The 15,245-nt window shown below is 57.3% G+C and overlaps 1 protein-coding gene across 2 annotated transcripts; it reads left to right on the forward strand.

The window, feature by feature from the left end:
- The first annotated feature begins 227 nt into the window (after positions 1–227).
- UFD1 (ubiquitin recognition factor in ER associated degradation 1) lies at positions 228–13,868 on the forward strand. 2 transcript variants are annotated; one of them, XM_061141336.1, is made up of 12 exons: positions 228–418; positions 2,664–2,770; positions 3,157–3,189; positions 4,887–5,008; positions 5,750–5,880; positions 6,877–6,949; positions 8,528–8,596; positions 9,301–9,366; positions 9,577–9,624; positions 10,178–10,266; positions 10,818–10,899; positions 13,750–13,868. In XM_061141336.1, exons 2-12 carry the CDS (start codon positions 2,764–2,766, stop codon positions 13,822–13,824), a joined length of 795 nt encoding a protein of 264 aa, XP_060997319.1. In that variant the 5' UTR covers positions 228–418; positions 2,664–2,763; the 3' UTR covers positions 13,825–13,868. The 2 variants fall into 2 exon arrangements, with proteins under 2 accessions (XP_060997319.1, XP_060997318.1); XM_061141335.1 differs by having other exon boundaries at positions 261–418; positions 2,664–2,796.
- Positions 13,869–15,245: the final 1,377 nt, after the last annotated feature.

The raw sequence follows: 15,245 nt of genomic DNA on the forward strand, positions 1-15,245 counted from the left end.
GCCCGCGTCCTCGGCGGCCTCAGTAGAGGCTGGGAGTTCCGCCTGCATGCTGGGTAGTGTAGGCAGTAAGCGGAGTGGGCCCCCCCCCCCCCAATTAGTCAAGAAGGGACACTGTCAAACTAATTTGAAATAACCGCGGAAAGTGCTCTAGAGTGAATGCGTTAGATAGGTGTATCTGAACGCTCGCGCCGAAGGGGGTTTTTGATCCTCGCGCTTCAGCCGCTCTTGCTTTCGCAGCGTCCCGAAGCTCGCGCCTCTCCCGGAAGTGCTTTTCCGTCAGTTCCGGTGAGTCCCAGGCTTCCGGGGCAAAGCGGCTGAGGCGGCTGTGGTGGCCGCTGTGAGGGGGCGTCGGCGGCTCCCACCAGCAACGTTTTCCGTCAGAGAGCTCTTGCGAGGCGAGGCGGAGGCGTCCACTATGGTGAGTGGCCGGGCGGGCAGGGCCGGCCGGGGCGGGCGGACGTGGAGGCCGCAGAGGTGCCGAGTCACCTGGCCTGAGTCGCCGGCGTCTGGGACTGAGCGCAGTCTCGCGGGTGTAGACCCGTGTCGGCTTCCAGCGGACAAGCGCTGGATCGATTTGGGGGCTGTCGGCGTGAGAGGAGAGCGCTCGGGCCTTGCCGCCCCAGCGCCCGGGACAGCGCGGCTCCGAGACCCCTCGCTCATTGCGCCCGGAGCGGGCGTCGTGGTCGTAGCGTCGGCTCGGGAACGCAGGGTTTAGGGAGGCGCGCTGTGTCGGCCACAGACGCTAGGCCTTTAGTACTGGAAGCTGGTCTGCCTGCTGAGCTGTGTGAGCACCGTGCCGGCCGTTTTACCGCCTCCGAGTGTGTCAGTGTTGGGATCCCTCCTCCCATCCCCGGAACACTGCCGGGCGCTGCGCAGTGTGCCTGTCGTGGAGGGCAGCGGGGCGGGGACAGGTTGGTGTCCATGCTTAGGGCTTGGTGTCCATTCCCTGTTTCGTGCTGGGAAGAGAACGCAGGGCTTCGATGGAGAGGGTGGTGAGGTGTGGTGAGGAGGCCCCCAGTCCACTCCCTCCGTTCATCCCAAACGCTGTGTGTTTGCTAGGCTTCTGGCTCAGATTTTGTCCAGTGGAGAGTCTTGCCTAGAAGAAGGAGAGACACGGTTTAGAAAACTCCCTTGCGGCTCTGCAGGGAGTGGAGAACTGTCAGTTTTAAGCAGGAGTTGCGTTTGCTGTCTGTGGAAGACAGCTAGCCCAGCTTGCTCGTTCTGGAATTGCTAGTAAACTATGTTATCAGTACCGGACTTTGCTTTTTAACAGTGTGTGCTTAGAAGACATGCCAAGATATGCAGTTTTGTTAAGGTTTTTATTTAACTTGTAAACAACCATATGTCGTAAATTTAGCACTTTAGCCATCTTTAAGTGTACAGCTTGTTGGTGTAATGTATATTCATGATGTGTAGTGGATGTCCAGAACTTTTTGGTCTTGAAAAGTTGAAAGTCTGTCCCTGTGAAACACTTGCCTCTCCTGCCAACCCCTGGCAGCCACCTTTCTTCTTGTGTCTGAACTTGATTGCCTTAAGTATCTCCTATAAGGGGAATCCTACAGTGTTTGTCCTTCCCCGTCTGGCTTATTTGAGCACAATGTCCTCAGAGTTCATTATCATTGTCACACGTGTTGGAATTTCCTTCCTTTTGGGGGCTAAACAATGTTCCATTGTGTGAATGGATCACGTTTTCTTTATTTATTGGTCTGTTGGTGGGTACTGGGATAGCTTCCAGCCCTTGGCTATTGTGAAGAGCGCTGCTGTGAATGTGAAAGTACATCTGTATTTTCAGATCCTAGTTCCAATTCCTTTGAGTAGATATCCTGTTGTGCAGTTTCATATTCTTCCTCTCCGGCACCTCACCGTAGTTGCAGTACTCTGAGAACACCCTGGGTTGCTGGGCAGCATGTGTTCTGAACCTCCCTGTAACCTGCACTTTGAGAGCTGGGATCTTATGCTTGTGGTGGCACTGTGTCTAGGCTTCACTTGTGTATGGGAGGGAGGGGTGTGGTGTGATGGAGCGCCCCGTGATAGGGGTGTGAGCCCTGGGCCTGGGTGGAGCAGAGGAGGTCCAGAGAAGGGTTAGGGTGGTTCTGGAAGCCAGGGGAAGGGGGAGGGCTCCTGGCTTCTGGTCTTTGCAGAGAGTGCTTTCCTATCATCCTCTTAAAACAGTGTTCCCGGAGCTCTCGGTTCCTTTCCCTCTCTTGTGCTGAGAGCACTGCTGCCCAGATGGTTTCCTGCGCTCGTCTCCCTTGTCATCACCATCAGCTCTTCCAGGGCAGAGGTTGGAGCCGTTTGGTTAGTGGTGTTTCCCTGGTGTTTGGAGACCAGAGCCCAGCAGATGGTGGCACTCCTAAACACAGGATGAGAGGAAAGTGGTTGGGGGCAGGGACATGGCCATCACAGGAGATCCTGGGACCTGCTGGTGGGGGACTCGGGGGCTGAAGAAGTGAAGGACAGGCTTGCTGGGGGCACCCTCTGAGAACAGCGGGGACGAGCTGGGCGGAAGGCCAGGGCACAGCAGCTGGTGGAAGCTGCTGGGCGGTGCACCAGACCCCTGGGCGGTGGCAACTGGGCAGTCTTGCTCTGACCACCTCTGGCTGTAGACGGGAGGGCCAGGCTTGTGTTCTGTTCTAACTGCAGCGTCTCCTTCCTCCCTCTAGTTCTCCTTCAACATGTTTGACCACCCGATTCCCCGGGTCTTCCAGAACCGCTTCTCCACGCAGTACCGCTGCTTCTCCGTGTCCATGCTTGCGGGGCCTAATGACAGGTCAGATGTGGAGAAAGGAGGGAAGAGTATGTGCTGTTTTATTTTGAATCGTAACCCTTCCCGCCCCAGCCTGCAGGGCCCTAGTCCTCAGCAGCCCTCATCTGCATGTGAACAGGAACTGGTCACTGTCATGGTGTCACGGCCCCGGACGGCTAAGAGGTGGGGTGAGGGTCCTGTTGTGATCACATTCGCAGCTGAGGGCCGTGTGGTTCTGTCAGATAACTTCCAGCCGGCCAGCTTTGTTGTGACAGAGCAATATGAAATTCTGCCTGCCCCACTAGTCTCCTTGAGTACTTCGTGTAGACATAACAGAAAGCGTACTCTGGGTTTTGTTCTGTTCTGTTAGTTTTCCTTCTCTTAACATGTCTTAAACATTCTTTCCACAGTAATTATGCCGCCTTCAGCCCTCGACCAACTCAGTAAGTACTTCCTACCTGACTTGAGAACAGAGGTGATGTGAATGTGGGCACTGGGACCACACGCAAGCCCCTTAGTACCCAGGTAGAGGCACCCTTCAGCAAGGCTGGTTGGGAGTCGTCCCTGGAGGGTGCTCGCTGGGCTGGGAGGCTGGGGCCTGTGGGTGCTCCTCTGACAGCCCCCCCCCAACCAGGTCCCATCGAAACTAAAGGCGGATGTGAGCGCCAGGGCCGTTCATGCTGCTGGGGTAGCTGATGCCCTTGGCTGGAGGCACAGGGTTTTCCCCTCAAGGACGGTGGTGGCCCCGCGAGGAAGCTGCGAGCAGGCCTCTCGTCTCCCCGCGCCTCTTGTCTCAGTTCCAGCCACAGTTCTGAGCCCTCCACCCCAGGAGCTGCTCCCCACCCCCGCCTGCCTCTTAGCAGGGACAAGAAAGGCCACACTGTTCTCCCTCCCTCGACCCCTCCTCCAACGAGCACCACTCAGAGACCTTACAGCCCAGCCCCACTCTGGACCTGGGGAGACCCCGGCCACAGACACTGAGCCCCTTGGGGCGGTGTCCTCACTCTGCCGGGCGCTCACTGGGCAGGTCAGCGGCTTGGGCTTTGCACCTGGCCTGACCCGACTCCAGACTAGCAGCTCTCTGGATTGGTGTCCTCACCTTTGAACAGGACACACGGAGCCGTCTGTGGGGCTGCTCGGGGGCAGTAGTGCTTTCTGGACGGTGCCTGTGGTGTGTAAACAGCCAGGGCCCTGTGGCACCAGGCAGGGGCAGGGGCTGGCCCTTAGGCAGCGCTAGCTGCAGCTGTTGTACCCGCGGAGGGAGGCCTGGAGTTCTGCTCAGCTCAGCCGGGTTGGGGGGTGAGTAGACCCAGGGCATGGCCCTTAGGCCCAGTTATCACAGAGGAGGGGCCGGCCCGGAGCTTGGCTCGTGCGTGGAGCTGACCCGGGACTGAGACCAGGCGTGTTGGCAAACAGACAAGAGAGGAGGCTCGGGTCGATGGGACAGAGGCTAGACAGACCTCGTCAGTCATAGAGGAACTGTCCAGGTGAAATCCCTGGGTAGAGGAGGTGAGGGGGTGCAGCAAGCTCGGGCGCCCCGAGGTGCTCCTCAAAATCACAAAATGTAGTTTGAAAATTATTGGACTGAGAAACACGGTCTTTTCCAATGGCGAGAATCTCAGACCCGAGGTTGGATTCCTGATGAGTCGGTTCACCCTGACCCACCTCAGCCCGCTGCACAGCTCTGCAGCCCGGGACACGCTGGTGACAAGGGCCCGGTGCCTGAGGTACCTTGTTCCTGCTGCCAGCCCTTCTGCTTCCCAGTCCCTGGGCACCCAGCCTCGCATCCCCCAGCAGCCTCCCCGGCACGAGCATCTGGGCACTCTCGGAGATGTGCTTTTGGGCCCTCTGACTTTTCCCAGCACCTGGTTGATACGCAAACTGTGAATAAGTGTGCAAACGTGTCACTTTCTAGAACTGGGATTTCAGACAAGCACCAGTATAAGTGGTGCTGCGTTCCTGTCTCAGCAAATGTCCTGAGGTCTAGCTGGAGTGCAGGGTCTGCTGAGTGGGCAGACAAGCGGGGCTCAGCCCCACGAGAGTCCTAGCACCTGCCGGGGGTGGGGCTTCCCCAGGGAGGGTCTAGGGACAGGGTTTCTCTTCCTGGAAGAAGCTGAGCCTCATCCCTTGCTCTTTTCAGGCCGACTTAACATCACCTACCCCATGCTTTTCAAACTGACCAACAAGAACTCAGACCGAGTGACACACTGCGGGGTGCTAGAGTTCGTGGCTGACGAGGGCATCTGCTACCTCCCGCACTGGGTGAGCAGCTGGCCTGTGCAGCCCTGCTCCAGGGCGGGTGTCACGTATGGCCGTGGACGCTGTGCACCAGGGCCCCACGTGGAAACCACAGCCGTGCTGTTACATTTCCTGGGTCAGGCTTTTTTTAAGTGATGGAGAAGGAGTATTTTTCAAATGATCTGAATACAGAGTTTTAGATTTTTATCTATCTTCTTCTCCCTACTGTGTGTCTGTGTGTGTGTGCGCGCCTGTACCTGAATCTCCAGAGCACTCAGCCCTGTTGCCGTGGGGACGAAGCCTCTCTGCGCTCAGGCTGGCCCAGTGCGTCCCCAGGCCGGCAGAGCCACACCGGCACTGCAGGGCAGGCCCATGGCAGCCAGGAGTGCTGGTGGTGGGGGGGCTGGGCTGCAGCACCCCTAGTGTGAGGGCCCCATGGCTGCCCCCTCTGTCCCTTGACCTTCAGCATTGTCTTCTGTGACTGCCAGCTGCTCTCAGTGTTGTAGGTACTTTGAAGATGCCCAAGGGCCCTTGTATTTACAAGGTCTTATGTGGAAATGCAGTGTAGAAAGGGTGGCCTGGGGCCTTGGGGGTTGGGTGAAGTGGGGGGTGGTCCCTGTGGGAGGGCTCTGGCCTGGGGAGGCCTGGAGCTGGCAGCCGGGGCCTCGCCTGCCGACCTTCCAGCAATTGGCTGCCCCAGGTGTTCCTGCTGTGTCCCCCCCGCCCCAGCTGCACCCCTACTCTGCCCCATCTGCTTCCCTCCAGATGATGCAGAACCTGCTGCTGGAGGAGGGCGGCCTGGTTCAGGTGGAGAGCGTCAACCTGCAGGTGGCCACGTACTCCAAGTTCCAGCCGCAGAGCCCCGACTTCCTGGACATCACCAACCCCAAGGCCGTGTATCCTTCTGAAGACGGACAGGTTCTTTGCGGGCGTAGCTATGCAGGCGGCGGGTGACAGCTGGTCTCTGTGGGGTGTGCCTGCTGTGGGGCCGCACAGCAGTCGTGATCAACACTGACGTGAGAGCACTGGCGTTGGGCCCGTGCGTCCACATGGCTTGGGGGCCTGGATGAGCGTGCTGGGAGCTCTGCGGACCCCGCCCGAGGGCAGCTGTGCCTTTCTCCAGGGACCCTGGCGTAAAGCCCAGTGGCGCGTCTGGAGCCGTGCGTTGCGTTTGACCGTGTCTTTAATACAGATCAGTAGATTGCTAAGGATGGAGCATGCTGTGTGTTTGGGCATTATTGTCTGGGCACTCGAGGTGACTCAGTTTCAAGAAGTATTTAGTAATTTTTTTTCTTTTAGTATTTTTTAAAGAAAGGACTTATAGGCCAATTTTTCTTTAAAAATTGTTGTTATTTGATGTTTTTAGTTTAAAACATATGGCAAAATACAAGTTACCGCCCAAAAGGTAGAAACAGCAGAAGTATAAATGAAAACATTTTCACTCTCAAGGGAACTTTACCTGTGTTCATTCAATCTTTTTTCCCATAGGATTTTTTAAATCTTCTCGTTGAAATGTACATGCAGTGGAGTGCACACTTCAGCGAGCTTGGCTAATGCGTCTCCCCAGAAGGGTGGTTGTGCCCCCTTCTTCCTGTCTTCAGCTGACCCCTGGCCCCAGAAGCCTAGCTGCCTCCCACTTCAGAGATCTGCCTTTCTCAGGGTTTGGGGGTCTCACTGCTCCATGGCTGGTTCTTTCCCTCAGTGGAGAGTGAGGGTCACCCCGTTACCACATGTTAGAGGTGCTTCCTTGATGTTACTGAACCATCGCCCCAACTAGACACATGACTGTTCAGTACACAGGGTGACCTGATGCTGTGAACCCCTTGTGGGCACTTGTTTCAGATGTGAGGACTCCATCTTGCTCTGTTGACCTTGACCGTGTGTGTCTACAGATTAGAAAACGCATTGAGAAACTTCGCCTGTCTGACCACTGGGGATGTGATTGCCATCAACTACAACGAGAAGGTGAATGTCTCAGCCCCATGTGTGCCAGGGCCTTGAGGCTGTGAGTAGCAGGCCCTGTTTCTCACACTGTGGGAGCAGACACCAGTTACACACACACCACACCCCCCCACACAGACACTCTTCAGGGTCGGACGCCACTTGCTCTCTGACAGTTTCCCTCTGTGAGACATGCAGTCCTAAGAGTTTTTACTGTTCATCTTTACGGATTTTGAGTTACACTTTTGTATTTTTTCATAAACTTAGAAATAGTCTTGTTCCGTTTAGCTTAGTGGGGACATTTTCGGTGTTGCCTATCTTAAGCTTTTTAGATTACAGGCAACCTTGACATCGTTGTTCTTAAAGTATAAGGACAGAAAAAAAATTGATGATGAAAGATAGTGACTTTTTTGCATGGTAAGGGAAGGACAGTTACTCAGGTGTGCATAGCATTGAAATGCACGTCAGGGTCTCTGTTTTTGGAAGTATGGAGACTGGATCCTCTAAAGGGCCCTGCTGAGAAGACTGGACAGCCTGTGCTGAGGGCTGGTCGCCCGTCCGTGTGTGGTGCGAGGTCTGGGTCAGGGCCTCCCTGGAAACCTGGGCCCTTGAGGGGCCTAGTGGATGCCGAGGTAGCTCCCCTTGTGCCAGGCTTTCTGGAAGCAGCACCCCAATTTAGTGGTGTCCTCGGGACTGCTGTAGGCTGGAGAGCAGTCCTTCGGTTTCTCTCTCCTAGCCCTGGTGGCAGCCCTGTTGGTTTCATGAGTCACTGTTTAGTTGTGACCTGCAGTTTGGAAACAGCTGTAGACAGGTGAGCATGTGCCCTGGAGCACAGACACGAATGTTCACGCAGCCTTGATCACGGCAGCAGCAGTGCCAGAAGCCATCCAGCGACACAGACTCACTCCCATCAGTCACTGGGGGGCCTGCAGGCCAGACGAGGGGTGTTGAGCCTTTTCTCTGTGCTGGGGGCCCGTCCTTCGCGGCCAGTGTTCTCAATGGTGGAGCCGTGTCAGCTGTGCATCATGAAAGCAGGATACTCACCAGGCAGAGAGAGAGCCTGAAACAGCACAGGGGAGAGCCACTTTCTGCTCCTGTCCCTTTGACTTGGTGTGCGTTTTCCCCACACAAGCTCATCCCCGACACCCACAGCTGGTTTTCAGCCGCCTTTCCTCCTGGCTGCCTGGGAAGCCCTGGCGCCTCTGACCTGGTGTAGGGGAATCCAAGCGTTCACATAACCAGTCTGGCGCCAGCAGCCTAAGTGCACCCCACGATGAGCCGTGCTGGAGTCAGCGCACTCAGCACCGTCTCGCTCAGCATTTAGTTTGTTATCTGCCAACAGTTACTTCTGGAAGTGAACTTTCCTGGGATAGATGTTCTATCTTTTACAGTTTGCTGCCTAACTGCCTTGTCAGATTTGAGTCACTTACCAGGGTGGTCAGCTGAGGGACAGGCCCCGGGGGGCACCCACCCCCGCTCTCTGCAGTGGGAGATGTGGCTGGGGAGGGTGTCATGAGGGGAGTGAGTGTGTGCAGGGCCGGGAGTGCCAACACAAGTGTGACGGGCCCAGAGCTGCCAGGAACCACCCCCTTCTGTCCCCAGATCTACGAGCTGCGCGTAATGGAGACCAAGCCGGACAGGGCTGTGTCCATCATCGAGTGCGACATGAACGTGAGCGGCTGCGGGATTGCTGGGGAGCGGGGAGCAGATGCTGCCAGAACCTCTGAGGAGGCTGCTGACCTGTAATCAGTGGCAGGGCTGCTGTCGGTCCTGAGACGGCCAGACCTGCCAGCACATCAGCCCTGCCAGGGGCCTGTCTCCTTGGAGGCTGAGGCAGGGCTACTCAATTCCAAGGAGGGGACTGTTCGTCCCCACAATGGCCCCACACGCTGGGTTTCTGGGCAGGATGCCCAGCAGAAGGGTTCCATCTGCCTGGGTCCGTTCATGTGGCGTTCTTGAAATGACAGCTCTCAGGAATGGAGGGCAGAGGAGTGGTTGCTGGGGTGGGGCAGTGGGGTCCTGGGGAGGGAGGGGTCCCTGTGGTGTGGAAACTGCTCTGGATCTTAGCCGGGGTGGGCACAGACCTGCAGTGATGCTCAGAACAGAACACATGTGTGTGTGAGAGAGAGAACTGGGGAGGTCTGGACAGGGTGGGGTCGTGTGTGTGTGTGTGTGTGAGTGAGTGAGTGAGTGAGAGGACTGGGGAGGTCTGGATGGGGCGGGGTCGTGGTGCCAATGGCACGCTGTGACTCTAACACGTGACCGTCGAGGAAGTGGCCCCTTCTGTGTGGCTCCCACAGCTGCCCATGGGCCCACGTTGCCCAGCTTAGAGGCTGCATGTGGCCCTGCGTCACTGTGCTTTCCTCTGGGCACAGGTGGACTTCGACGCTCCCCTGGGCTACAAGGAGCCGGAGAGGCAGGCCCAGCATGAGGAGTCAGCAGTGAGTCGCCCCCCCACGTCCCTCCAGAGCTCCACGCGCCCACCGCGGGGTTCTGCCTCTGCTGGTGCCGATGCAGCCGTGTTCTCCCCGCCCAACCCACTCCCTGGCCCCGTGTGCCCTGGCTGTTCGGTGCCGGCAGAGGGGCAGTGAGGGGCCTGGGGAGGGCTGGGGCCCCACTGAGAAGCTTGTCCCGTTTCCCTGTCCCTCCAGGAAGGCGAAGCTGAACACAGTGGCTACACCGGGGAGTTGGGCTTCCGTGTGAGTGCCGCCATGTGACTGTGACACCCCAGGGACCTCAGCTGGGCCTGGGCCAGGGGATCCCGCACACGTGCACCTGGTGCCTCCTCAGTCTCCAGACCCTCCTCCATCCTCTTTTTCCTGGATCCTCCCAGCAACTGTCAGGCAGCCCCAACTTCCTAAAACACTCGCCTCCCAGAAAGTAGCAATAGTACAGCAGCCACACATAAGCCCTTCAGTGGGTTCACCAGCCGTGACCTCTCCTGTGGTCTCTGGACCGTGTCCTGCAGTACATGGTGGCCTCCCGCACTGCTGCCGTCCCTGGGAAAGCAGGGGAGCACAGGCGAGGCTCAGCCTGGGGCCAGGAAGCAGGTTACAGAGCTGAGCTGTGGGCCCAGCCAAGCGCGTCACCGGTCCTTGGCAGCCAGTGCCCTGGGTGGTGCGGCAGGGGGGTTCCCCTGAGCTCACAGGGCCCTGGGGGGCTGGGCGCTGCGCTCCCGAGGCGGTCCCTGCCCATGCCCTGCAGTGCTGCCCCCTGCCTCAGGCCCCTCTCAGCCCCGGTCTACTCGTCTAGGCCTTCTCCGGCTCCGGAAACAGACTGGATGGGAAGAAGAAGGGGGTGGAGCCCAGCCCCTCCCCAGTCAGGCCCGGAGACATCAAGAGGTGGGTGTGCTGGCCCTGCCCCAGGCCCCCGCCTGCCGTGCTCTGCAAGGTTGTGGGTGCTGCCCCACCGCCAGGCCCGCCAAGCCGCTTGCAGGCCTCATCAGACCTCTGTTCTGCCCACAACCTGGCCATCCTGACTCGGGACGTGTCGTCTTCATCTCGTGCTGTCAGTGACTGCCCGGCCGCCTCTCCCGGTCGATTGGTCCAGGGACTCGGGGCAGAGTCCTGGCTCTCGTGGCCCTCATCATGACAGCAGGGCTGAACTACGTCTCCGTTAACTGAGACGCCGCAGACGGGCCTGCACCCAACCTCTTGGGGAATGAAGTGCGTGTAGAATGAGAGGCTGGAGGACACTGGTGTGAGCCCCAGCACACACTGCTGCATGCCTTCTGCTCCCCCTGGAGTCGGCAGGGAGGCGCCCTTTGGCTGGCATGAGGTGTCGTGGGTGCAGCCTCCAAGCTGAAAGGGAGAAGCTGCTTACTCTCCATGCTCACAAGTGAACTCTAGTTCCTTCTCCTGACACCAGTGTTTCTCCTGCTCTCTCTTTATAGAGGAATTCCCAACTACGAATTTAAACTTGGTAAGATCACGTTCATCAGAAACTCCCGTCCGCTGGTCAAAAAGGTTGAGGAGGTGAGTGTTTCGTGAGTCATGACAGGTTTCCTTGGCGACTGGTGACAATGGGATTCTTTCCCTCTCGAACGAGGGTCTCCTTCCGTGTGTTCTCCATCCTGGCCCTCCTCCCCGTGGGCTGGCTGTCCTGCTGAAGCCGTGTGGACTCTGCCGGCTCCGTGGTGGGGACGGGCGAGGTCTCGGCTCCTTGCCCTCCTGCGCGGGTCCGGCCTAGGCTCTGTGTGCTGTGCACTGAAATGTTTAAGCTCCGGGTCGATCTTGCAGGGCAGCTGCTGTGATCGTCTGCATCTCACAGAAGAGAATGTGAGGGCGCAGGGGTGAGGGGGTGTTCAGGTCGCCCGGGCCTCGGGCGGAGCTGACCACTGAGCAGCTACCCCAGCGCCTCCACACTCCAGACGTGCCTCCCTCGGGAGGGGAGGTTTCGCCTTACTCTCCTGGGTTCCGGGAACTGGCTCGGGAACCCCACACAGCCTGCCGTCTGGCTGCTGGACTGTGCTGGGGTTCGGGTTTGGGTTTGGGTTAGGTGGTTAGCCCCACCTCAGACCCCAGTCTCCTGGTTTCCTTCTCGAGGCTCAGTCCCTTGGGGACCAAGGAGGGTTCAGAGACCCACTCACAGCCCCTCCTGGCTTTAATGCTCCTCAAGTTGACAGCATGTTGAGACCTTTCTAGGCTGAGAGGAGCTCACACGGCCCCCCTGCCAGCTGTTTGCTCCCCCCAGCCCAGCTGCTGGCCAGGCCTGCCAGCCTCACAGGGATCCTCTGGCTCCTTCGTCCCTGACCATCAGAAGGGTGGGGCCACGGGTGTGCGCAAATATGTTTTGGCTGCAGTGTGTAATGGGAGTGGCCGGCAGGTGCACTCCCGCTGCCTGTCCTGGGACACAGGTGACACGGGGGTCGTGAGGGACCCCCCAAGGAGACCAAGGCCCTTGACTGGGTTGCCGCAGCCCTGCTGGGGCAGGGGGCAGGGCCTGTGCTGAGGACTGAGCGCCTGTCCCAAGGCACTTGGCCCCGCCCCCAGGAGAAGGGCCAAGCGTCACGGTCCCGGGATGGCCCTCAGCGCGGTGGTGATAGTCTGTCCCCCTGGCGTCCGCCCCGCCCGGCTCCTGCACACAGGCTGGGCTGGCTGCAGCTGGAGGATCTTTGCCAGTGGCGCCCAGGGAAGGTCCCAACTGACTCCCCCAGAGTGAAGACTGCAGTTGGAAGGCTTCCCTTGCCAGCACCCCAGTCCCGGGAGCTCAAAGACACCAAAGGGGCAGGAAGCACCAGGGAAGTAACTTCCCCAGACAGGGGCCCTCCAGACGTCCAGCACAGTGAGTGGAAACAGCTCCAGGTTGGGGCAGAGGGAAGACCCTAAAGCTTCCAGGACGTGGCGAGTCTGCTGTGGGTCAGGAACAGCAGCTTAGCTGGACGAAAGCCAGGACACGGCGGAGCAGGGTCCTCGGATCTCTGTGCCTGGTTCCTGCAAATTCCTGTGTCGAATCCCTCACCCCTGAGCCTCAGAGTATGATTTGTTTGGAGGCGCGCCTTCCAGAGGTGAAGTGGCATGAGGCTCCACGTGGGCCCTGTTTCACGCCAAGGAGATGCGGACACCCTGGGGAAAGGCAGCCACCTGCCAGCCATGAGCGGGGCCTCCCGGGAAGCCAACTGCCGGCCCCTGGGCCTCGGGGTCCACACCTTGCTGTGAGGAGCTGTGTCTGTGTTCAGGGCCAGCCTGTGGTGGTGATTCTGGTGGCCCCAGCAGTCTCACACCAGCCCCATCAGTGAACCTCGAGAGGAGAGATGTTCTCAGTTGTTTAAGAGCTCCCTAAAAGGCCTCCTCTGTGGGCCTCCTCTCAGGAGGCTACTGTGACATACCACTGAAACGAGGGAAGAGGGTAGAAACGAGAAAGCCTGCCACCCAGGAAGCAGGGCCTCCCCACGGCTGTGTGCAGCCCTGGAGCGTGGCCCATGCAGACAGGACAGCTCCGAGCGCCCAGGAGACAGGTTCCTCAAGCCGTGAAGTCGGAGGGGCCCTCCTGCAGCTGATCTGTGCACACGAGAGAAGTCAGGCTCTGGTGTTGACCGCAGGACGGACGGAGGGCCTACATGAGAGGATCGCTGCTTGGCTCGGCCTTGGCGTGCCATTGCGTGGTCGCCACCACGAGAACCCTGCATGGGCCCCTGAGAAACACCAGCTGCCCTGGGTGGTGGTCAGTGCTGGCTGAGTGCCTGGGAGCCTGGGTCCTCTCCAGGGGCACTGTCTCCCCAACTAGCAGCAGAGCTCAGAGGCAGATGCTGTTGTCGGGGCTTCTGGAAAACAAGCAGTCTTTCTGCTGGGAGAAGAGCTTGGTAGACTGAGGGCTGCCGAGTCACCATTCTGTAAAGCTTAAAGAAGTGCACTCGTCTGCCAAGGAGCTGAGCCTCTAAGGAAAGTCAAAACTGTGTGCAAAGACTCTGAACTGCTCACCAAGGCAGCTTTAGTGCTGCAGAGCTGGAAATAACAGCGCCCTGGGCTGGAATTAGTGTGAGAGGAGAGACTCGTGGCCTGAGGTGGGGGAGTGTCTATGGAGGCACACAGCAGGGACTGGAAGTGTGTTTTTGGGGTGGTTTTTCTTCTGGGGGTATATTTTGTATTTTCTATGTTGAAAGTGGGATACCTTTGCAAAACAATGTATATTCAACCTGAGAAAAAAGGCTGTGGTAGAGTAGTTATTCTGGTTTTACTTTCAGTTCAGTAGGTGATAATTTACATTTCTATTTCAAAGATATTTCTTGTTAGGAATAAAGTAGGAGATGGTACTCGAGTCAACAGAATAAAGCATTTCTAGTAAACTTCCAAGGAGTTTCTGAAAATGGTGTTTTCTCTTCACAGGATGAAGCTGGAGGCAGATTCGTTGCTTTCTCTGGAGAAGGACAGTCGTTGCGTAAGAAGGGAAGAAAGCCATAAGCCAGGACTGTTGACTGATTGGAAAATAAAATAATTGCAACATGCTGGCTTTTAGTTACTGGCTCTGAGGGGATGCTCCGTCACTTTGGGTTTGCTTAGAGTCACCTGGAACAGGGCAGCGGGACAGCGGCTGGGTGCTGGATTTGGGGGGAGAGAAGGCCTCTGGGGCTCCTTGGGGGGGCCTCTCCTCATGCCCACACCAACTGCTCAGCTGAAGCGGGGTGCCCTAATTCCTGCTGAAAATAGCGAAGGGGTTGGATTGCTCTAAGTTGTGCTCTTTTGTTTTTTTCTTCCATTTATCCTTTTCCCAGGTCATACTTAAGTTGTTGCCTTTGGGCTGGGAAAAAAGTGGTTTAAATAAATAGTGATCATCCCATTATGCTGGCTGCAGTTTAGGTATTTGAGGAAGGGTGTTTGTTTTTATTTTACATGTTGATTTTTTTTTTTCCTCCTAAAAAACCGTGCCTCAGAAGGAAAACCTGATTTAGAAGCATTTCTCCTTTTACTTTGATGTAATTTGGAAACAACTGGTTCTTTAGTCTGTTCTGTAAAAACAGCTTCGTGGTGAAGCACAAATGTAATGTTAGAATAAATGAAAGCTGAAGATATGTTCTCCGTACCCCCCACTCCCAGTTTTAAATGCATTAAATTTTCCAAAGTTCTGCTGACCTTTTTTTTTTTTACTAGTATTAATTTAGTTTCAGGTCCCCACTTTATATAATAGCTCTTTTGACATGTTAATTCAATTATTTTAATCTCTTGTTCCTTGAGAATAATCTTCAATTATGAATTTCAAATAAAAACAGGCAGTGACCAAAACCTGAATTGCCTCTAAGCGTCTGATTAGGTACCAGCATGGGGCTGACATCTGGGCGGGAGGAGCCTGCTGGAAAGTGTGTCTGCACCGAGGAGAGAACTCTGGGGGCTTCGCTGACCCTGGGCCCAGTAGGGGTCCCCTTGTCCCTGCTCCAGGTAAAGTGGCCCATCTCAGGAGACTGTCCCCCGTGGGAGGGTGGCCCCAGGGTTCACCCACGAGGCCTCAGAGAAGGAGCATTAGAGTGCATCGTGATGACCAGGGTTGGGCCCTGTGACCCAAACCCACACCCAGGCAATGCAAGTGGTTGCGGAAGTCTTGAGCAGGCTGTGACCTGCCTGACCCTCCAGGCGTCTCGGTTCGCTGGCAGATGTAGACGCCCTGTTTGGTGGGCAGCTTGGCCTGTGAACCACCACAGCAGGACGCCTTGGTGAAACTGCACCTCCCTGACTCACCCAGCGGGTAACTGGCGGTGGCTAGGCTGGGGGAGTTGGAGAACCACTGCGGCGAGGATCGCAGGGCAGTCCTGAGGCGCCATCAGCCTCCTTGCCGTTGCTGTCACTGCCTCGTGCGCGTCCTTCATGGACGAGCCTTGTCGCCCCGCCTC

This window comes from Dama dama, chromosome 5, assembly GCF_033118175.1.
Source record: "Dama dama isolate Ldn47 chromosome 5, ASM3311817v1, whole genome shotgun sequence".
NCBI classification, from domain to species: Eukaryota; Metazoa; Chordata; class Mammalia; order Artiodactyla; family Cervidae; genus Dama; species Dama dama.